Here is a 23351-nt window from a genome sequence, read left to right as displayed (position 1 = left end):
AGATTTTTTCTATTACAGAAAATTTTATGATTGTCTTCTGAATCAAATACACAAAAGTTTTTCTAATATTCTTTAAAGTGGAATTACTGAATGTCAGGTAAATGGTCAAGTTTGAAAGTGAATGCCAATCGCTTCCAGTTTATAAAGCTACCCTACCAGCCCAGCACTAGAACTCTTCCAGTTCTTAGTAGTTCACGATCCTGACCAGCCTTGTTTTGTCATGTTTCTTCATTTCTGCAAATCTAATGGGTGCAAAATGGCATTTATTGGGAACTTAATTTACATTTCACAAATCATTAATGAAATTCAATGTACTTTCATATACTTTTTGGCTTTTTTTTCTGTCTTTCCTCTTCTAGGAGATACCTTTTCCCCATTTTTCATTTTTTTTATAACATTAAGTCTTCACTGACTACATGTAACAGATATAATAAGTCTGATAGCCACTTTACAAAAGTCTCTTGATAACTTAAAAAATATATCTAAAGATACTTAGTAGTTCTCTACTTAAACAATCAGATCACCTTTAAGTAGTAATAGCTTCATTTCTTATTTTATTTATTTTTTGTTGTATTATTGCTCTAGCTAGTGTCTTCACTTGTATACATTTTCTTCCAAATTTTGGGTTATCATTTAAATTTCTCTATGCTTTTCAGTTACCATTTATTCACAAATTTAATGTGTCTACTTAATCTATTTTTATGGTTAGTTTTGTGTATTTGAGCATCTTGTGTAAAAAGAGTTTTTCTACCAAACTTTATACAGTTATTTTATATGTTTTATTCTAAATGTTTTAAAACTTTGTCTTTTATATGAAAATTATTAGTCCATTTAGAATTGGTTTATATGTATAAAATAGAAATGCAGTTTTGCAGGGATTTCCCCCTTACAGATCATTTCAAGCAGCACTTACTGAATAGTTTCCCTTGGCAGTTCCTTTCAAAGCCCCCTCTTCCTTATGTAGTTTCCACACAGACCAGATGTCTGTTGCTAAGCTCTCCTCATCTAATGCCCCGTTTGTCAATACCCTGAGCAGTGTCACACTGTACTATAGCTCCATAAGATATTCTGCTATCCATAGGACAAGTTTGCTTTTCTTCCGTAGTGTTTTGACTATATGGGGACTTATGTTCTTCAAATATAGTTTAGACTAACTTGACTGGTGGTGGCGCAGTGATAGAACATCAACCTGGGGTATTGTGGTCCCAGGTTCAAAGCCCGAAGGCCACCAGCTTGAGCACAGGCTCACAAGCTTGAGTGCAGGGTTGCAAGCTTGAGTGTGGAATCATAGACATGACCCCATGGTCGCTGGCTAGAGCCCAAGGTCGCTGGCTTCAGCAATCAGTCATTGGCTCAGCTGGAGCCCTCTGGTCAAGGCACATATGAAAAGCAATCAATAGACAACTAAAGTGCAGCAACTACAGGTTTATGCTTCTCATCTCTCTCACTTCCTCTCTCTCTCTCTCTCTCTCTCTCTCTCTCACTAAAAACATACATATGTACATAAATAAGTAAATATGTTTTAGACTCCATTTGTGAAGATCTGTTTTTATCAATCTCACTAATATATTTATTGTAATTACATTGAATTGTTAATTATATTACATTTCCAAATTATAGACAATTTTAAAAATCATATCTTTTAAATATTTTAAAAAAATTTCTGTTATTCTTAAAATCTAAAATAAATTGTCTTTATATTATTTGAAAAAATATTAATTATCTTTATATTGTTGACCTCTAACCTAATTAATTGTTAGGGAATATATGTATTATAAATGATACTAATTCTTTAAAATTGGTTGGAACTGGCCTGACGTGTGGTGGCACAGTGGATAAAGCATTGACCTGGAAATGCTGAGGTCACCGGTTCGAAACCCTGGCCTTGCCTGGTCAAGGCACATATGGGAGTTGATGCCTCCAGCTCCTCCCCCCTGTCTCTCTCTCCTCTCTGTCTCTCTCTGTCTCTCTGTCTCTCCTCTCTAAAATGAATAAATAAAAATTAAAAATTAAAAAAAAATCGATTGGAATTTTTTTATAGAATAGCATATGGACAATTTAAAACAATGATCAGCATGTACTCAGAAATATGTTTTCTAATTGACTCGGTGTCAAGTTTGATAAATGTACTATTCAATCCAACTTTTTCCATTCTCTTCTTCACCTTCTGCATTTTTGAGGGTTAGGCTTGACCTTATCATTCCTTCTGTCTTTTATGTCTCGTGTATCATTTGTCCTAGTTCTCTGTGCTATACCCTCGTTCTAGGTGCCAGGTTATTAATTCTCCCTTCATCTTGTTTAATCTATTTAATCTGTTCACTGACAGTAATTTCAACAAGTGTATTCTTTTTCTAAATTTCAAATTTGACACCTTAATAAATATGCAGCTATTTTTATTGTCTATGTTATTAGTTCATTTTTTAAAATGTACCTATTATTTATTTAAGTATTTTACATAAAATTTTTAAATATTTCATATTGGATGATCCCAGTATCTAAAGTTTTTGGTAGTCTAAATAAGTTGTTCATTGTTTGTCAGGTGCTCCGTGTGTGTGTGTGTGTGTGTGTGTGTGTGTGTGTGTGTGTGTGTCCTGTAATTAGAAATGCGTATTTGTTTGCTTTTATTCCATGGGAATCCCTCTGACCTAAATAGGCGATGCTTTCCACCAAGGAGGGTTTGATGACGGAACCAGAGGGTTTCCTAGGATCCCATCTGTCCCTGCTTTGATATGAGGAAGAGAGGTTTAGATTTATGCCCCCATCTACTGCTGACACAAGGCTTGAACTCCTTAGAGCAATATTGATTTTTGACATTTTTGCCCTCAAATACAACACTACTTTCTTATTTAATGTATACTGCTCCTGCTGTCTGCACAGCACACAGCTTTTGCCTTGTTTTGTTTTGCAGGGGATACAATAGAAAAGAACCATGGAGATTTTGCTTACTTCCTGAAAATCCTTATAATACTTTAAAATTCAAGTTTCACCCAAAATATTTCTGTATTGCATCCTACTTGTATTTACAGTCTTTAGTCTATTTTACTGCCATAGGCAAACCAAGTCCAAAACTTTACCTTCAACTTTCGGGAATTTGACAGTAGTGTTTTTGGTTTGTTTTTGTTTTGTTTTGAAATAAAAACACAGGAGAAGACTAATATGTGGTATAACCCATTTTAGATTTACTGAGTTTGAGATATCTGTGACATCCATATGCATGTGTTAAGTTCATAGATGAATATTTTGGTGTAAAATCAAGAAAGGAATGTGGACTAATGATACAGATTTTCAAATAATCAACATTAAGATGGTAATTAAAATCCTGGATGTGAAGGAGATTGCTAGGGAGAATACATCCAGTGCAAGGATGGCTCAAGAAAGATCCATGAAAAACACCAGCACTTAAGGGACACACAGGAAGGAGTAATGGAAATTGAGAAGGAGTGTTAGAGAGGTATCAGAAGATCGATGGACATGAGTGTCACAGAACCCAAGATTAAAAGTAGACAAGAGTGCCAAATACTGATGAGATATCAAGAATATACAGTGCCATGGAATTTTAGTAAATAATGAGACATTTAGAAGCATCAGTATGAGAAATTTCAATTAAGGTGGACTGGGTTAAAACAAGATTTTTATATGTGGGCAAAGTGGGAGTCTGAGAAGACCGGTGGAAGCAAGCTCCAAGACCTGAGAAGGTAGACTGAGGGGGGCCAGTGTGAAGATTGCTATAACTAATGGACCCCATCTATGATAACAGAAGGAAAGAAGGATAGGTTAGTTATAAATTCAAGCGAGAATGCTGATTTGTAAAGAAAATTAAAGGGTTCTTGATGATGGCTCTTTTATTTAGTCAATAAAAGGTGAACCCATGGAGTAAAATCAGAAGACCCTTATGGCATTGGAGTTTGTAAGTAGAATGAAGAGGGTTGGAAATGAATTCTTAGGGTAATGGAAGAGGAAGTTAGATAGCCAAGCAAGCCAGTATTGCCAGGCAACGTAGAAGAACCTGCTGTAGATGCAGGCAGTAAGTGTACAGAGCTCTGCATGTTGGTGTGGTTCTCCAGCTGTGCCTGGCTTTGGAGCAGCCAGGGGAAAGGTAGTTTTTTTCTCTTTTTACTATGTTCAGTATTGGTGATTTTCTGAAAAAGTGGTGTGGGAAGAAGCATAGGGTAAAGATGCATGATGTAATTGAAAAGAGAATTTGATGTGAGGGAAATGAGAAGACAAAGAATATTGTGCTTGGGCTTTCTGTGTCGTTATGGAATAAAAAGAAATTGCATGAACATGATGTGGATAGGTTGAAAGTGGAATATCAGGAGTTATTTCTTCAGAACTAAAGGGGTTCCAACTGCAGATAAGCTCCAGCATGTGGAGATGATAGCTAAAGTGAAGTCAAGAGGGAGATGATGAGACCTTTGGGGCTGAGACTATGCAGAAAGTAGAATCGGGCAATTGAATGGGTCCCTAGGATGTTAGAGAATAAACCCATGTCATATACAGTTAGTGAAAAGGAAGCCATCATGGGAACTCTTTCTAAGCGGTAGTAAAGTGCATTGTACTTCTCTAATAATGAGAAATTTTTTTAAAGAAGTATTTATTTACAATAAATTCAAAAGTGTGATGAGTACCTCCCATGTGCAGAATAGTTATCATCTACTCAAGCCCATCAGAGGAATCTAGTACTTTGAAGCACAAAGAGGTGGGGAGAAACACCAGCTTCTAAACCATAAGAGTCTGCATGTTGAAGATTGGTACTGGTGATGGTTGTAGGATCCATTTTTATGGGCTATAAGTGAAAAATACAGTACACACCTTTCCCTGATGTCTTTGGTACAGCTCATCTAGGGAAAGGATGGGCTCAGAGGTTACATGAGTGCTGTTAAGTCCTTTGTCTGGGTGGTTTCAATAGTTCATAAAGGAAACAAAATTTTTAAAAAAGCAGTCAATCTGTGTGAACATATTCTTAAAACAATAAAGTAGTATGGAACAATTACCAAAGTTTTAGAATTTATCATTATCAGTTTGATATGAAGAGAATGCCTCTTTGTTCACATACGTAAGCATGTTTTAAACCTTATCTTTATGCACGTGCTTTTCTTCCTGTATGGGCCTTTCCCTTTTGACATGCCTTTTACAAATACATTGATATAAAGTTTAGGGCAAGATAAACAGCAATATTATGTTAAACAGAAAGGTTATCGGCAAAAAATGATGAAACCCAAATATCTGAAGATGAAAATGCTTTGTAACATCCAATTTTTTCTCTTGTCTATTTTACATACTTTCTCAATTAGCAAAATCTCTAAATAAGGTCTTGTACAACAACTTATCCCTCATGTTTATTTGAAAGTCTTTTGTGTTTTAAAGACCAGCTTTGAGGTAAAAAAAATATATGTATGATCACTCTTCAGTGGTTTTCCCATTTCTTTCTCTTATTAGTCAAAAGAGAAGATGTGTGAGAATACAGAGCCAGTGGAAAGTTCTTCTCAAACTACCACAACCATGCGAGCAACAACCACACAATTCAGGGTCTTAACAACCACCAGAAGAGCAGCAACATCCCAGCTGCCCACCAGCCTGCCCACAGAAGGTGCCCTGGAGATACTTTACTCTTTTCCTGAAGGAGGGAAAACTCACAGTGCTGACATGTTTTGGAGTGGCTCTCTAGAGGGAAAGGTTTTTTCTTTTTTTTTAAATAAGTGGAGGGGAGATAGTGAGACAGACTCCCCATGTGCTCCAACAGCGATCCACCCGGCAACCCCATCTAGGGCCAATGCTCAAATCAACAGAGCTATTTTTAGTGCCTGAGACCAATGCTTGGACCAACTGAGCTATTCTTAGCACCCAGGGTCATGCTGGAAGCAATCAAGCCACTGGCTGTAGGAGAGGAAGAGAAAGAGAAAGGTGAGAGGAACGGGGAGAGAAGCAGATGGTCACTTCTCCTGTGTGCCCTGACCAGGGATTGAACCCATATGCTCAACCAGTGCTGATTCACTGAGTCTACCAACCAGGACCAGAAAGGTTTTGTTGTTTGTTTGTTTGTTTTTGTTTTTAGAAAACTAGATTTCTAAGAGGGAAAGGACAAAAATTGTTATGAAATAAAGTGTGTGCTAGGATGCTCTTAATGTGCTGTGCCTTTCCACAGTGGCTACTTGTCCTCCCTGGAAAAGAAATATCGACTTCTTTTAATATGCTGAATTTTGCAATAACTGAATTCAACATCTTAGTCACAGGATAAAAAGGCAAAAATTCATACAAAGTGTCCATTAATTTTGCATATAAACAATAGATAATTCTACTGAGGTGCAATTCGAATATATGACTGAATACAATCAATAAAATATGTTGGGCCATAATTTATAGAAGGGCGCTGTATATGTCACAGAAATTGTCCTTGAAGAATACTTCTTCCACAAGGAAGGAAAATATACAGAGATCATTAATGCATGGGTATAGCTCATTGGGTGAAGAAGTATGTTAGCCAAAGTTTGTTAACCATCTATTCTGAATGGTACCACAAAAGAGAAATGTAAGCCTAATGAGCCAAGGGTAAGCTTTCAGGAGGAAACAATAGTCTTCTTTATTGCCATAAACCTTTCTTTCATTTGAGTAAGAAATTAAATTTAGAACCTTTGCTTTTAATGAAATTTACTTGGATATTAAATGTTAACTGGGCCCTGGCCGGTTGGCTCAGTGGTAGAGCGTCAGCCTGGTGTGCGGCAGTCCCGGGTTCCATTCCCGGCCAGGGCACACAGGAGAGGCGCCCATCTGCTTCTCCACCCCGCCCCCTCTCCTTCCTCTCTGTCTCTTTCTTCCCCTCCCACAGCCGAGGCTCCATTGGAGCAAAGATGGCCCGGGCGCTGGGGATGGCTCCTTGGCCTCTGCCCCAGGCGCTAGAGTGGCTCTGGTCTCAACAGAGCGATGCCCCGGAGGGGCAGAGCATTGCCCCCTGGTGGGCAGAGCATCACCCTTGGTGGGCGTGCCGGGTGGATCCCGGTCGGGCGCATGCGGGAGTCTGTCTGACTGCCTCCCGGTTTCCAGCTTCAGAAAAATACAAAAAAAAATAAAGTTAACTGGAATAAAGTTCTAAAGTGAAGTAGAGGAAAGCTGCTAAATATGTTTTATTTAAATATTTAAAATCAATGTTATATGTTAATCTATATGATTTGGGTTGTTATATAGCCTATGAAAATATTTTTGCAATTTGAATCCTACCCTGTGAAATATTTCTGCAATTGAACTCTACCCTTTAGAGTGAATTATAACCACTGAAGTAAAAAAAGTATGTCTTACATTTTGTTCATTAAAGACAAGATTTTTTCATGTGATATTGGCTATGTTTATTAAAATGAATGAGCATTTAACTTTCAAAGCTAAATTTATAAATTGAGAAATCTTTAATATTCCAAATAATTTGAATTATCTTGATTTTGACTTTTGAGATGAATAAAGTCAAACTGCAGAGTCTAATTATAACATTTTAGAAAATTAAAAATAAATATTTTTTAAGTTACAATTATAACAGAGTAATTTTCTCACAGATCTCAAGAATCATGATACTTTACTAAAGTCTTGATCTTACAATTTCACAAAGAAATTTTAGTAGTGCATCAGTGCATCATGTAAGCTAGGACTTGTTCTCATTAACTCACTAACATATTAAAATCTGGTCATGCTATCGTTAAACATTAGTGGACAGTTACTGCTCGTAAGACTTATGCATTTTTAAATTTTTTCTGTTGTAATATTTTGAATTTCTCTTCCAGATGATACCAAGATAGCACTTCATCTGAAAGATAACGGAGGTAGGAATTAACTCTTTTTCTTTTATAAGTGTTTTAGATAACTAATCCATTTCATTCATTTAGATGTGAGAAAGGACTTTTGGGCATTTAAATAAAGAATGAGGTTACATTTCACTTTCTTTTGGTATTTAACATGAGAAGAATTCAGTGGGTTGGCTTGAAAAATAAAATGATTTCAAGAGTAGAAGGAAATTCTAATCCATGTAATTGCCGTAAGAACTACATACCACCAATGACTAATGAAGAGTGTCTGTGCTGTGCTTTGTGGTTTTGATGTATGGAGTATCTAGATAATGGTGAGGATTATGATTGAGAGGATTAAAGCTAGTATACCCACACATTTTTGTATTCTTTATTCTACTTCTTACTTTAATTGTATATGTGATTTTCTACACAGCCAGGTATTGGGTTCAACTGGTTTTTTTTTTTCTCCTGGCACTAAGCTATTTGATATCCTTTGTAAATAAAATTAAGATATAAGAGTGATATGGAAATATATTGTGCTAGGTCTTTTTATCTTTTACCTGAAGCAAGGGATAAACATTTAAAATGCAAAAGAACATTTAGATTACAGTGTACTTACTTACAGTCCTTCCAAGACAATTTAGAAATACCTCTAATGGTACTTGAAAGTTTGAGGAAGAAAGGTTTTACCAAAATGAGGCTGTGCAAAATATTGACTACAATTTTAAAAATAGTTTTTTCTTCTTAAACTATGTTAGCTCATTTCTCTATCAGAGAAAACTGGATCTTGATAAAAGGGATTTTTTTTATTAGCAACTGTTTATTCAGCACAGGAAGAGGGTCTCCTCTTAGTGTCATTTATTATGTAAATGTGGGCATACCAGGACATTGGTCTAGACACAGTTTTACTCTTACAGCCCTCGGTGATTTTGTGAGTGGGTCAAAGTTGTTAGAATATTTTTCCCTACAGTTGCACAGAATAGTTCCTAAATTACTCAGTCTAGAGTCGGTAACACATATGTCTGTTTTCTGAGAACATAGTGTGTATACACACTATGACCTAAAGATATAGGTACAGGTATATATCTACCTTTAGATTTTATATCAGTTCATTTGCAAAAGAAGCTGCTTAGCCTCTTCATATTTATCGTTATTGCATAGTTGTCTGTTGTCTTGCTTCTGTATCATAGTGTTACTTCATTTATTTCTTCACTCATTTTTGTATTAATGCTCTAAATGGATAGTTTTACAGATGACCATTTGCAAAATAATATACTATCAAGAACAGATTTAAATCTTAGTATTTAAAGGGACTTGAGCATTCCCCCAGTTCAGAATTTCTCAAAGTGGGATGTTAGTAAGTCTCATGTAAGTCCTAGTGGTGGGTCACTTCATTGAGGAAGAGGTATAGTAGGACATAAGTGATACGGAGGAAGGTTCCCGAGAGGCTCCTGTTGTATTTGTAACATTTAATTCTCAATATGGCAGTGGTAACATGCATATTTATTATATTATTTTCTGTGTCCTCTTTTGTTTTGATAAAATATTCTATAGTGCTACCAAAATAAACAAAAGAACCCTGTGATTAAGTAGATGTGAAGTACTGTGGGTGAGGGAGAAATGAAAAGTTTTTTGACTGGAGAACTGTTCAGACTGTTCAGAGTTTTGAATGTTCACTGCTCATTCATCCATGTGTTCCTGCTGAGGCCTGCTGAGGGCCAGGCATTTCCACAGGCGTGGGCTATGGTGGTGACCCAAGCTTAGACAAATTCATGGCTTTCAGAGCACGTGTATTCTAACAAAACAGTGAGATGGTAATAAAGATGGAGTAGCTAGCATTTTCATTTGGTCATAAAATCATTTTCTAAATAACATCTCATAGACTTAATGTTTTGTGGAGTACGTATTAGGTAATAGGTTTCTAGAATATTGCCAGTTAATCCAAGGACAGTTCTTAGTTTTGTTTAATGCAGCAAGGAATCATAAAACTAGAGATATTTAATTCATTGCATTAGAACTACCTCAATGCTGAGGAACGAGTTAAGTAAATTCTAAGATTTAAATGGAGGAGTTTTTTCTTTTTTGTTAGACTAGAAAAATTGACTGTTGGATTTTCAGATGATACTTAAATCACTGATATGTGGCAGGTGTCCATTAGAATTTTAAAACATCACAGTAAGATCTCAGATATGACTATACACTAAAACTCTCTTCATCACTAGGATTGTTTGTAATTTTCCTAAAAGTACAGTTAGAGCAGACCAGCCTCATCAGGATTAAAATAAATGTTCCTTCAAAAGAGCATTTAAGGAAAAATCACACTCTGCGTTTTATAGAACCTTCATCAGGATAGCATTCTATCATACTTTTTATTTTATGGAATATGGAGACACTGGAAGAGTTGCCAATTTAAATCTCACTTCATTAGTTAATTAAACATGTTGAAAAAGAGTTCAGAACTGACCTCTTCATGATCCTCCAACTTAACATTTTGCAAAATTGAATAATGGAAAGGTTGCCTCATTAAAATGTTTTCTTGTATTTATTGAGAATTTTTTTCAATGCAAGCTAATAAATTTTTGTAAATTGCCATATATTGCTGCAAGGAATTTTAGCACATTTTATTCCTTGATTTAATTTTATGCTTTAATTGGCTGTCCTTAAAAGTATTTTTACTTAAAGATCCGTACTTTTCTGGAAAAGGGGACATTTTTCAAAGTAGTCAGTATGTAGCCAGAAACCAATGATGGTCTTTGCCAGACATCACCCTTTAGATATTGGATTACCTTGGCTCGGAGTCTTTCTGGGGCATTTCTGTGGATTAAAGTAGTTGATTTTCTTAGTGGAGTCCACAGCTGACATGATTACATACTCACTTTCCAGGAGCTTTTCCTTCATCTTTGACATCAAAGCATAAAATACCTAAGTGCAGCTGGTCTCCAAAGCACACAGCAGCGTTTTTCATTTATGGCCCCACCCGAGTCCCGTCTGCCCAGTCACTCCTGACGACACCCGAGTCCCGTCTGCCCAGTCACTCCTGACGACACCCGAGTCCCGTCTGCCCAGTCACTCCTGACGACACCCGAGTCCAGTCTGCCCAGTCACTCCTGACGACACCCGAGTCCAGTCTGCCCAGTCACTCCTGACGACACCCGAGTCCAGTCTGCCCAGTCACTCCTGACGACACCCGAGTCCAGTGTGCCCAGTCACTCCTGACGACACCCGAGTCCAGTCTGCCCAGTCACTCCTGACGACACCCGAGTCCAGTGTGCCCAGTCACTCCTGACGACACCCGAGTCCAGTGTGCCCAGTCACTCCTGACGACACCCGAGTCCAGTCTGCCCAGTCACTCCTGACGACACCCTAGTCCAGTCTGCCCAGTCACTCCTGACGACACCCGAGTCCCGTCTGCCCAGTCACTCCTGACGACACCCGAGTCCAGTGTGCCCAGTCACTCCTGACGACACCCGAGTCCAGTCTGCCCAGTCACTCCTGACGACACCCGAGTCCAGTGTGCCCAGTCACTCCTGACGACACCCGAGTCCCGTCTGCCCAGTCACTCCTGACGACACCCGAGTCCAGTGTGCCCAGTCACTCCTGACGACACCCGAGTCCAGTCTGCCCAGTCACTCCTGACGACACCCGAGTCCAGTGTGCCCAGTCACTCCTGACGACACGCGAGTCCAGTCTGCTCAGTCACTCCTGACGACACCCGAGTCCAGTCTGCCCAGTCACTCCTGACGACACCCGAGTCCAGTGTGCCCAGTCACTCCTGACGACACGCGAGTCCAGTCTGCTCAGTCACTCCTGACGACACGCGAGTTCAGTCTGCCCAGTCACTCCTGACGACACCCGAGTTCAGTCTGCCCAGTCACTCCTGACGACACGCGAGTCCAGTCTGCCCAGTCACTCCTGACGACACCCGAGTCCAGTCTGCTCAGTCACTCCTGACGACACCCGAGTTCAGTCTGCCCAGTCACTCCTGACGACACCCGAGTTCAGTCTGCCCAGTCACTCCTGACGACACGCGAGTCCAGTCTGCCCAGTCACTCCTGACGACACGCGAGTCCAGTCTGCCCAGTCACTCCTGACGACACCCGAGTCCAGTGTGCCCAGTCACTCCTGACGACACCCGAGTCCAGTCTGCCCAGTCACTCCTGACGACACCCGAGTCCAGTCTGCCCAGTCACTCCTGACGACACCCGAGTCCCGTCTGCCCAGTCACTCCTGACGACACCCGAGTCCAGTCTGCCCAGTCACTCCTGACGACACCCGAGTCCAGTCTGCCCAGTCACTCCTGACGACACCCGAGTCCAGTGTGCCCAGTCACTCCTGACGACACCCGAGTCCAGTCTGCTCAGTCACTCCTGACGACACCCGAGTCCAGTGTGCCCAGTCACTCCTGACGACACCCGAGTCCAGTCTGCCCAGTCACTCCTGACGACACGCGAGTTCAGTCTGCCCAGTCACTCCTGACGACACCCGAGTCCCGTCTGCCCAGTCACTCCTGACACACCCGAGTCCAGTCTGCCCAGTCACTCCTGACGACACCCGAGTTCAGTGTGCCCAGTCACTCCTGACGACACCCGAGTCCAGTCTGCCCAGTCACTCCTGACGACACCCGAGTCCAGTCTGCCCAGTCACTCCTGACGACACCCGAGTCCAGTCTGCTCAGTCACTCCTGACGACACCCGAGTTCAGTCTGCCCAGTCACTCCTGACGACACGCGAGTCCAGTCTGCCCAGTCACTCCTGACGACACGCGAGTCCAGTCTGCCCAGTCACTCCTGACGACACCCGAGTCCCGTCTGCCCAGTCACTCCTGACGACACCCGAGTCCCGTCTGCCCAGTCACTCCTGACGACACCCGAGTCCAGTCTGCCCAGTCACTCCTGACGACACGCGAGTCCAGTCTGCCCAGTCACTCCTGACGACACCCGAGTCCCGTCTGCCCAGTCACTCCTGACGACACCCGAGTCCAGTCTGCCCAGTCACTCCTGACGACACCCGAGTCCAGTCTGCCCAGTCACTCCTGACGACACCCGAGTCCAGTCTGCCCAGTCACTCCTGACGACACCCGAGTCCAGTCTGCCCAGTCACTCCTGACGACACCCGAGTTCAGTGTGCCCAGTCACTCCTGACGACACCCGAGTCCAGTCTGCCCAGTCACTCCTGACGACACGCGAGTTCAGTCTGCTCAGTCACTCCTGACGAATCTGCAGTGGCGCACTGAGTTTTCTGCTCCCTTTACGTTATGTCTAAGGTGGAGCATCTGGAAGTTTCAAACTAGTAGTTTGATTGAAAAGTTTTATTAGCTCTTGGAGTTGAGTGGAAATTCTAAACTCCATAGATTATTTGGAGAAAAGAACACAAAAAATTGTAAACAGAGACAATGATATCTAATGAGTACAGGCCCCTTCATAAGAGATAGTATGAATTAGCAATTATAAATGGATTAATATGAAAACTCAGAAAAGCCAATCTAAATATAACATGATATCTCCAACTGAAATATTACTGGTTGTATATTTATAATATTAAGTTTAGAGTAATACATGAATCTAATCAAATAGTATACCTGTCCCTTATTTATGTTAAAAACAGAAGAGGAAGAGAAGGAGAAAATAGAGGAGGGGTTGGGGAGGGAGAGGAGGAGAAAAAGAAAGAGGTAAAAGAGATATTCATTGACTGTTTACATGTTCCAGGCACCATTCTAAAGGCTGTACATATTTACATCACTTAATTCACATAACACCCCTGTGAATTGGTCCTATTGTAATTTCATTTTATACCTAAGGAAATGAAGGTACAAAATGGGTGGGTTACCGGGCTAGTGTGTGGCAGAACTAGGTTGTGAATATGTTTGACCTCGTGCAGATTACAAGTCCTTAAAAACCTCAAGGATTACTGTTCCCCTTCAGCACAGTCTCCTGCAATACATTTCACGTGGGGAATGAATACTTACTGCATTATTTTTTCCTTTTCAGTAACACCTGATTATACTTATAAGTGCGTGAAAATGAAATTTCCTTTTCACATGTAATTGTGCATTAATTTCCAGGTTATCCTTTCTGTGAAAATCACAAGGCATTGATTCTCCTGTGTAATTGAGTAGTGTCTGTATCTCTGCATGTGTTCTCCAAACTGTAGGCCTACTCTGTAGTTTATGTTCACAGTTTTACTTCAAGTTCTTTCAGTCCTGGCCAAGTACCTCAGTTGGTTAGAGTGTTATCCTGACATGCCAAGGTTGTGGGATTGATCTTCAGTCAGAGCACATAAAAGAATCAACCAATGAATGCATAAATAAGTGGAACAAAAAAACAGTGTTTCTCTCTTTCTTTCTCTCTCAAAATCAATCAGTAAATTAAAAAATTAAAGGTTTTTCAGCCTACTAGGTTTCTCTAAAAATTCAAGTTTAACTCACCAACAAGGGTTACCTAAAATGTATTCTTTGAATGTGTGTTTGTGTGTGTGTGTGTGTGTGTGTAATGGTTATATGCATTTAAAAATTGCATCTTGTTATCTAAATGTCTAACCACTGGGCTCTGCACCTGAAACTAATATCATAGTGAAAGCAACTGTAACTGAAAAAAAGAAGTTTAAAAATAAAACCACATCTTCACATCTTTGGATTTTCATATCTGGGCACAACCTTATCGGAACAGTTCCATTTTTAAAGGAATGACCTAGCTATCCTATTTTTCGCTTCATAAGATGCACTTTTCCCACCAAAAAAGTGAAGGGGAAAATGCCTGTGCATCTTACGGAGCAAAATACAATATTTTATTAAATATTTTAACACACCATTTGGTTCAGAATATTTTTTTCCCTATTTTTTTCCTTAAAACACTAAGTGTGTTTTATGGTCAGGTGCATCTTATGGAGCAAAAAATACAGTATATTTTAGCAGATACATATATTAAATGTTTTTGTTTTGTTTTTTGGCATTTGATTAGGTTGCTTTCAAAGGGCACTCATTACCTAAATAGAAATGTAGATGTCTTCACGGTGCAAAGTGCATAAAACTATATCCAGGACTGAAGAGGGGTGCAAGCTAAATCAATGTCAAGGTCTTTTAATTGAAAAGCAAAATCTTTGACCAGATTCAACTCAATTTAGCAAATTGAATTGTGCCATTCTGCTATACTGCAGATGTTAAAATGATTTCAAGCTCTAAAATCTGGTGATTTGATTTTATTATTTATAATTTGTTGGCTGAGACTTATCAAAGTACCAAAAACTGCATTTTCTCTTGGTTATTCCATTTGATAAAGTTAAGTATTTAAAAAAATTTACTATAAGTTCCTTATTGCTAATCATATTTAAATAATATCAGCACTCCAGGCAGCTGTATTATGCAGGTCGTGCTATATTTGTCATTTCCTCTTATTTCTAGGAATTTACTAAAGCTGGGTTTGAAAGTCTCCATCAAAAAGATGCCGAAGTAACTACAGCAAGCAGTTTGCAGAACATGATTAAGTTAATTCAGAGGTACAGACTTGCAAACTGATTTCAAAGAGCTAATACAGCTACGTTTTGAAGGAATGACTGTGGAATGCCTGGTCTAATTTTTGTTTCTGTTGTGTCTATTTCTTATTTATGAACATATCATAAAACTTTTTATCCAAAGAGAATGTGTTAAAACATTATTCTAACTTTGTCACTGGAGGACTTCTGAGGTTATATTTTTATTACCTAGTCTGTGGTGACAGATCAAGTGTCTAGTATTTCATATTTCATTTAGTCAAATTATTTTTTGACTTTTATACATGTTATCAAAGCAACATGTCTTTCATTTCTTCCCACTTCTTTCCCTTGTTATTTTTCTCATCTACCTCTTTTGCGCTGATCAGTCTTGTAAGCAAAGGGAAACTTACTTCCTTATGACAGCCTATTGAATATCTATCCCTCTAAAATGAAGTATCTTGGCATTTGGTTTTATATTTTGTTTTGTTTGGCTACTTTTCATGAAGCAGAGGCTCTTAAGGAAACACATGGCTTCCAAGAAGTCGCTCTAAATAAGTTACTTTCCATTTTCCATCAACAAAATGTTTTATTATATCCCTCTCTCTCATAAATACCTCCTTTCCTTTCTGTGCTCATGTCCTGTGTAATATTCTATCTACCCTCTTCTTATCAGAACCTGGGCTTGGGAATCTCCTGCTAAAGGAAATAAACTTTCATATTATACCATGAAATTTTAGAATCTGAAATTTATCAGGGCCCCAAGAAGAGTTTTTGTGTTACCAAAAATTTCTTGAGCACCTTCCCAGAATATACATACCATATATAAAGTTATTATTATATATTTTTAAGTATGAAATGTCTAGTGGTCCAGGTTAATTGCCTTGGGCTACTAAAATAAAATGTAGGTCATTAGGAAATTAGATTAACTTTGACATTGATTTGATTTGACTTGATTTGGTTTATTCAAGAAACATTTCTTAAACTACTATGTGCCAGGCCTGTTGAGAGGTGAAATTGTTGGTCCCTGCCCTAAAGAAGCATGTGATATAGTGGGATGAGATAGAGAAGTAAATCAATAATTATGTATGGTGTGAAAAGTGCAAAAGTGGACGTGGAAAACATAGGAAGGTAGAAAAGTGGCATCTAATTGAAACTGGAATTATGGGGAGGTTTCCAGAAGGGACATTGCTGGATTCAAGTTTGGAAATAAGGGTAGGATTTATGTAATGAGGGACAGAAGAGTGGCATTTCAGAAGAGATATCAGCAAAGACAGATGTTCTGTAACATAAAACATCAAGATCTAGTTGTGACTCTAAAGATTTGCCCTTTTTATTTGGCTAGGAGAAAGATAAATACAAGTAGTGGTGAGTGATGATATTGAGAGATATGTAGGGCTTTAGTGCTCACAGTCTTTTATGCCAAGCAAGGGAGTTTAAACTTTATCCTTAAGGCATTAGTAGCCACTGACACCATTTAAACAGAGAGTGCTATGAAAAGTTTTTCGTGTTAACAGATCATTCTTAAGGGATTTTGAAAAACAAATGGGAAAGAAGTGAGAGTAAGACTAGAAAAACTAGTTAGAAGTTTATACTAGCAATCCATAGAGGAAATGGTGAGTGGCCAAACTAAAGTAGGGGTTGACAGTGGGAATAAAAAGGAAAGACTGGACATGAGAGTTATATCTAATGAAGTAGAAGCTGCATAACTGATGTCTGATTGAATGTGTGATTAATATGACAGGAAAGTGATAAGATGACTCCCAGTACTTGGGTTTAGTTTTAGGGGAGGGGATTTTGTTGCAATCTAATAGGGAATGTACAAAGAACAACAGGTTTGGGAGAAAGGCAGTGAATTTAATTTGAGCATATTGACATTGAAGTGTCTGTGGGACATTCCACTATACAATGGGCATATGTAGTAGGCATTTTTCTATGCGAATCTGAAATTCACTTGAGAAATACAAGCAAGATATATTAATTTAGTCATCATCAACATATAAATGATAGTTGAAGTTAAGAGATGAATGAGATCACAGAAGGATAGTATAAAAATGAAAAGAGCAGAGTTCTAAAGGGACAACATCATATTTGAAGTTTTATGAAGAAAACTTAAAAGAGAACCAAAGAGGCAGCAAGAAAACCAGAAAAGTTTGGTGTCAAAGAAACCAAAGGAGAATAAAATCTCAAGGAGGAACTAGTGAGCAGTGCCAATGCCTCAGATAGGTGAAGTGAAAAATAACAACAACAAAAGAGAAATGACCATTAGATTGGGTAATATGTTAACACTGGTTGACTCTGACTGAACAGTTCTACAGTTCACAGTTAGGAAAACTTCTATAGTCCACAAATGGGAACAATTTTACAACCCACAGAGCTTGGGAAGTATATGGGCAATAAGGAAATTGAAGTCCACAAGGACCAGCTACTTTTTCAAGAAGGTTGGTGGAATGGAAAGTGGAGATTTTTATTGTTAATGTTGTATTTTAAGAGCACATTTACGTAGGTGTTGAGGAAAAAGAATGCATAAAGAAGAAAATGAATTAAAAGATTACTGAGAGCGAAGAGATATATGGGCAAGCATGATTGCATAGTCAGCATGGACGAGAGGGGACAGGTGTGTGGGAGAAGCTAAGAGAGTCTCATGAGCTTACTTTTTCTCAACATAGTAAGAGGCGTAATATGGTCAAAATGAGTGGAAGAGATGAGAGTATGGTACTAGAAAGAGTTGAGAGAACCCATAAAACATTTACAAGGGAATGGGGAAGAAAAGCCTCCTACTGATATCTAAAATGCATGCCAAATTATCCTTGGAGCCCACCGACCTTGGTGACCATCCTTGAGGTTAGATAGCTTTAATATTAAGCTTTTTCATTTGTGCTGGAATTGCCAATGCTTACTGTTCATGTAATATGCTGATCTAGTTTAGGAACAAAATAATAAAAAAAAAGGAAATGTTGATGGGAAATAAAGATATACTATTTTTCAAAAGGTATAAAGCTTTAAAGAGTTGGACACATTAGATGGTAAATTTACTTTAGTTTTCTTTAGTGGCTAGGTTTGCAATTTCTTGATGTTCTATTACGACTAATGTTTGCCTTAGTTTTATTGTACAGTCTCAAATAATACCATGCAAGATTTAGAATGTCTCTTGCATAGGAAGGGCTGGCATTAATTATTTAACAGTAATTCATAACAGTGTTGTGAGGTACAGTGACAAAATGGTTTTATTTCAGTTGCAAAATTAGTTAACAACTCAGATAAAATTTAAATCATAAGTGATTTTAACACACATTAACATTATGCTCAGTAGCCATTAAAGAAAAAATACAAAAATGTAGAGCTAAATTTAAATGGAATTCTAAGAAATATTTGTTTAACCTAAAGAAGGCAGGATGGAAGAAATATGGGCTAGATAATGGCTTGACATAAACTACACAAAGAGCAAAATGGCCCAAATCCAGCTATCACTGGATATTGGAATAAACACTCTAGTTAAAAGCATAGATTATCAGACCTACTTTTAAAAGGCAAGATCCAGGGGCCCTGGCCGGTTGGCTCAGCGGTAGAGCGTCAGCCTAGCGTGCGGAGGACCCGGGTTCGATTCCCGGCCAGGGCACACAGGAGAAGCGCCCATTTGCTTCTCCACCCCTCCGCCACGCCTTCCTCTCTGTCTCTCTCTTCCCCTCCTGCAGCCAAGGCTCCATTGGAGCAAAGATGGCCCGGGCGCTGGGGATGGCTCTGTGGCCTCTGCCTCAGGCACTAGAGTGGCTCTGGTCACAACATGGCGAAGCCCAGGATGGGCAGAGCATTGCCCCCTGGTGGGCAGAGCATCGCCCCTGGTGGGCGTGCCGGGTGGATCCCGGTCGGGCGCATGCGGGAGTCTGTCTGACTGTCTCTCCCTGTTTCCAGCTTCAGAAAAATGCAAAAAAAAATAAAAATAAAATAAAAGGCAAGATCCAGCTATATACTGTGTATAAAAACATGAAACAAAGACCAATGACAAAAGATGCTTTAAGTAAAATGATAAAAAAAAATATGAAAACCTAACCATAGAGTGGCTATATACATAATACACTACATAAACTTAAGGACTAAGGGTATTAACAGAAGTAAAGAGAAAAGTATTAAAATGATAACAGGGTCAGTGCATCAGGAAGACATTAAAAAATTTAAAAATTAGACATTAAAGTATTAAAGATTAGGAAGTTCATAGATTTAAACGACACTATTAACCACCTGTTCTGGTTGATATTTATAGAACACTGTTCCTAACAACTATACAGTATAAAAATTTTTCCCCAAATATACCTTAAATCAGTGGTCCCCAACCTTTTTTGGGCTACGGATTGGTTTAATGTCAGAAAATATTTTCTCAGACCGACCTTTAGGGTGGGACGGATAAATATATCACGTGACTTAGACAAGCATCAAGAGTGAGTCTTAGACGGATGTAACAGAGGGAATCTGGTCATTTTTTAAAAATAAAACATCGTTCAGACTTAAATATAAATAAAACGGAAATAATGTAAGTTATTTATTGTTTGTCTGTGGACTGGTACCAAATGGCCCACGGACCGGTACCGATCCGCGGACCAGGGGTTGGGGACCACTGCATTAAATGATCATCAAAACAGGCCATATGATGAACCAAAAAGATATCTTAAATTTCAAACTATTTAGCTTTATAGACTATATTCTCTGTCTATAAAAGAATCAAACACATGTCAGAAACAATATATCTAGAAAACCTCTAAATTTGTGGAAAGTAAAACCATCTCTAAATAATACAGGGATCAAAGAAAGAGTCCTAAGAAGAATTAACACATATTACAGCTGCATGATAATGGATACAGCATACCAAAATTTGTAAAATGCTGCTAAAAAGTACTAAGCAAGAAATGTATAGTTCTAAGTGCTTATATGAGAAAAGAGAAGATTTAAAATTAATGATCCAAGCCTTCAATTTAAGAGGTTTAAGAAAATGAGCAATTAAGTCCAAAATAAGTACAAAGAAGAAAACAAGATGTGCTGGGGAAAAAAATGAAATAGAAAATAGACAAATGATAGAGAACATTATCACAATTAAAAGCTGGTTCTTTGAAAGGTTTAATAACTTTAATAGCCTTAAGAAGACTGTTCAAAAAATTAATAAATTACTTCATCAAAATTGGAAACTTTTGTTCAACAGCTCTGTTACAAAAATGAAAATGATCACGTACAGGAAAAAATATTTACAATATACATATTACAGCACAAAGGACTTGTACCCAGAAAATATTAAAAACTTGTGCATATTAATAATAAAAAGATAGCCAACCAAAGCCTCAATAAGATACCATTTTATACCCAGGAGAGCAGATAAAACTAAAAAACCATGACATTAATATTGAGGATACGGTACACTGGAAACTGGCAGTTTCTTATAAAGTTAAACATGTATCTTTTTTTCTACTTCTGTGTATTTATAAAAGAAAATATATCCACAAAATATTGTACAAGAATGTTCATAGCAATTGTGTTTATAATTATCAATACCTGAAAACAATCTAAATGTTCAGCAATAAAAGAACAAACAGATTAAGTATATAGATTCACACAATGGACTTACTTTTTCAGAAAAAGAAAAAAAACTATTGATACATGCAGTAGCACAGATACATTTAAAAATATGTTAGAAGAAGTCAGGCATGACAGAATACATGTAGTATGATTCAATTTATATGAAATTCAATATAGGCAAAATTAATCTACAATAGTAGAAATCAGCACAATAGTTGCCCATGGTGGGTGGGTTATATAGAGTGTTAAGGACTGACCAGAAATGGGAAGAGCTAACTTCCTGGGGCCTAGAAATGTTTTATATCTTGATACGGCTAATGGTTACTTTGGTATATACCATTATTAAAATGTGTTGAATTATTCACTTAAGATTTATGCACTTCAGGGATGCAAATTTTACCTAAGTAGAAAAGAGAGAAAGACAAATTTTGATGTGCTTCTCAAAAACTAGATGCAGTTTTTAAATTACCATGTGTAAAATCTTTCAAGATTCTTAACATTGTCAAAAAGAAAGGAGAAAGGCATGTCCTTAGCAAACCACAATTTCTAATTAGTAGGCATAAAATGGAACTTTTTTTTTTTTTTTACAGAGACAGAGAGAGAGAGTCAGAGAGAGGGATAGACAGACAGGAACAGAGAGATGAGAAGCATCAATTACCAGCTTTTCGTTGCTCGTTGCAACACCCTAGTTGTTCATTGATTGCTTTCTCACATGTGCCCAGACCGCGGGTCCTCAGCGGACCGAGTAGTAACCCCTTGCTCGAGCCAGCAACCCTGGGTTGAAGCTGGTGAGCTTTTGCTCAAACCAGATGAGCCCGCGCTCAAGCTGGCTACCTCAAGGCCTCGAACCTGGGTCCTCCGCATCCCAGTCTGACGCTCCATCCCCTGCGCCACTGCCTGGTCAGGCGGAACATTTTTTATTATTTTTTTCTTTTTTTTTGTATTTTTCTGAAGCTGGAAACGGGGACAGTCAGACAGACTCCTGCATGCGCCCGACTGGGATCCACCCGGCACGCCCACCAGGGGCGATGCTCTGCCCACCAGGGGGCGATGCTCTGCCCCTCCAGGTCGTCGCTCTGCCGCGACCAGAGCCACTTTAGCGTCTGGGGCAGAGGCCAAGGAGCCATCCCCAGCGCCCGGGCCATCCTTGCTCCAATGGAGCCTCGGCTGCGGGAGGGGAAGAGAGAGACAGAGAGGAAGGAGGGGGTGGGGGTGAAGAAGCAAATGGGCGCTTCTCCCATGTGCCCTGACCGGGAATCGAACCCGGGTCCCCCGCATGCCAGGCCGATGCTCTACCGCTGAGCCAACCGGCCAGGGCCTTTATTATTTGATTCATGTTTTGCTTTAAATTCTTAAAATCTTCCTGTGTAGTTGCTATTGATAAAATTATCAAACAAGTATTGGGCTGTTACTACATACCAGGCACTCTTCTAAGGGCTTTGCATGTTTATCTCATTTAATCCTTACAATACCCTATGAAGAAAGCACTACTAAAATACTGTTTTGCACATGAAGTATCAGAAACACAGGGATTTAAGTCATTTGTCTGGGTTGCACAGTTCATAAGGGACATACCAGGGCTCTTCCAACATGTGCTGGTGTCAGATCATCCACGTGCTCGCATTATCTTCCTGTCCTGCAGATGTTGCACAGTCAACTCTGTAGCCATCTGTCTGCCATTGGCTTCCATGATCTCAGCAAACACAGAAGCACCAATTGTCAAATCATGGAATCCAAATGAACTTTATGGCTCCTCTAACCCCATCCCTTAACACTAAGATTAAAGCCCTTGCAACTGTGAAGTTCATGGGAGCACTGCACACCCCTACGGGGGCTACTTCACAATGGAGACGGTTCAGCCTAATCAAATTCCATCCCACCTTCAACGTGTGGGACTTTAAGTTTCAGGAAACTTGATATACCAGGACCCAAGAAGCAGAAGGTTGTGTTAAACAGAGTGTTATAGCATCTTTCTTTCCTAATAGGCTAGCTTATTCTGTTCCTGTTATGGTTATTATCTGAGTCTTGTTTTGACCATATTGAGGCTCAGCTGTGAAAAATAAATATCCTGCAAAAATGGTCCTCGGCAGTTTCAATTTTTTCCTTCTACTCTTGATATATTTTATTAGTTCTGGTAACACAAACTAAAATGAAATTCTAAGTTCTACCCATTTTTCCCCACATTCTGTCTCCTTGAGGTATGGAGCACATATATAGGTCCTTCCCATTTAGCCTCCTGGGGATCTTATACCTCAAACCATAACAAATAAACAAAGAATATTCAAGTTGTTAAGAACAGGGAAGACTAAAGTTTCAACCTGAGGCAGTTTGATGCCTCCAGCAACCAAATTAATCCATACTTTCCTAGGAAGCCCAAAGATTTTCATTAATTTTGAGCATAAACTGAGGTTCCAGAGAAATTGGTTTAATATTCAAGTTTTAAAAGAAGCTGTTTATAGATAATCTCTGAAAGGCAGATTTTATTTACATAGCCTACTGACACCTTGACCCCTGGCAACTGGGCTTTGTTTTTCAAATTTTGGCTGCAAACTCATGT

The 23351-nt window shown here is 39.0% G+C and overlaps 1 protein-coding gene across 3 annotated transcripts in view; it reads left to right on the top strand.

Annotated features, from left to right (window-relative positions):
- Positions 1-23351, top strand: part of PLXDC2 (plexin domain containing 2) — a 521092-nt gene that overhangs the window by 444747 nt on the left and 52994 nt on the right. For all 3 annotated transcript variants that reach the window (XM_066233239.1, XM_066233238.1, XM_066233237.1), the window contains 2 exons: positions 5440-5590; positions 7767-7805. In XM_066233239.1, coding sequence (XP_066089336.1) covers positions 5440-5590; positions 7767-7805 — 190 coding nt within the window. The remainder of the gene's footprint in view (positions 1-5439; positions 5591-7766; positions 7806-23351) is intronic.

The sequence above is a fragment of the Saccopteryx bilineata genome, chromosome 5, assembly GCF_036850765.1.
Source record: "Saccopteryx bilineata isolate mSacBil1 chromosome 5, mSacBil1_pri_phased_curated, whole genome shotgun sequence".
Lineage (NCBI taxonomy): Eukaryota > Metazoa > Chordata > Mammalia > Chiroptera > Emballonuridae > Saccopteryx > Saccopteryx bilineata.
Note: the sequence above shows the minus strand (reverse complement) of the source record. Positions and strands in the feature narration are given on the sequence as shown.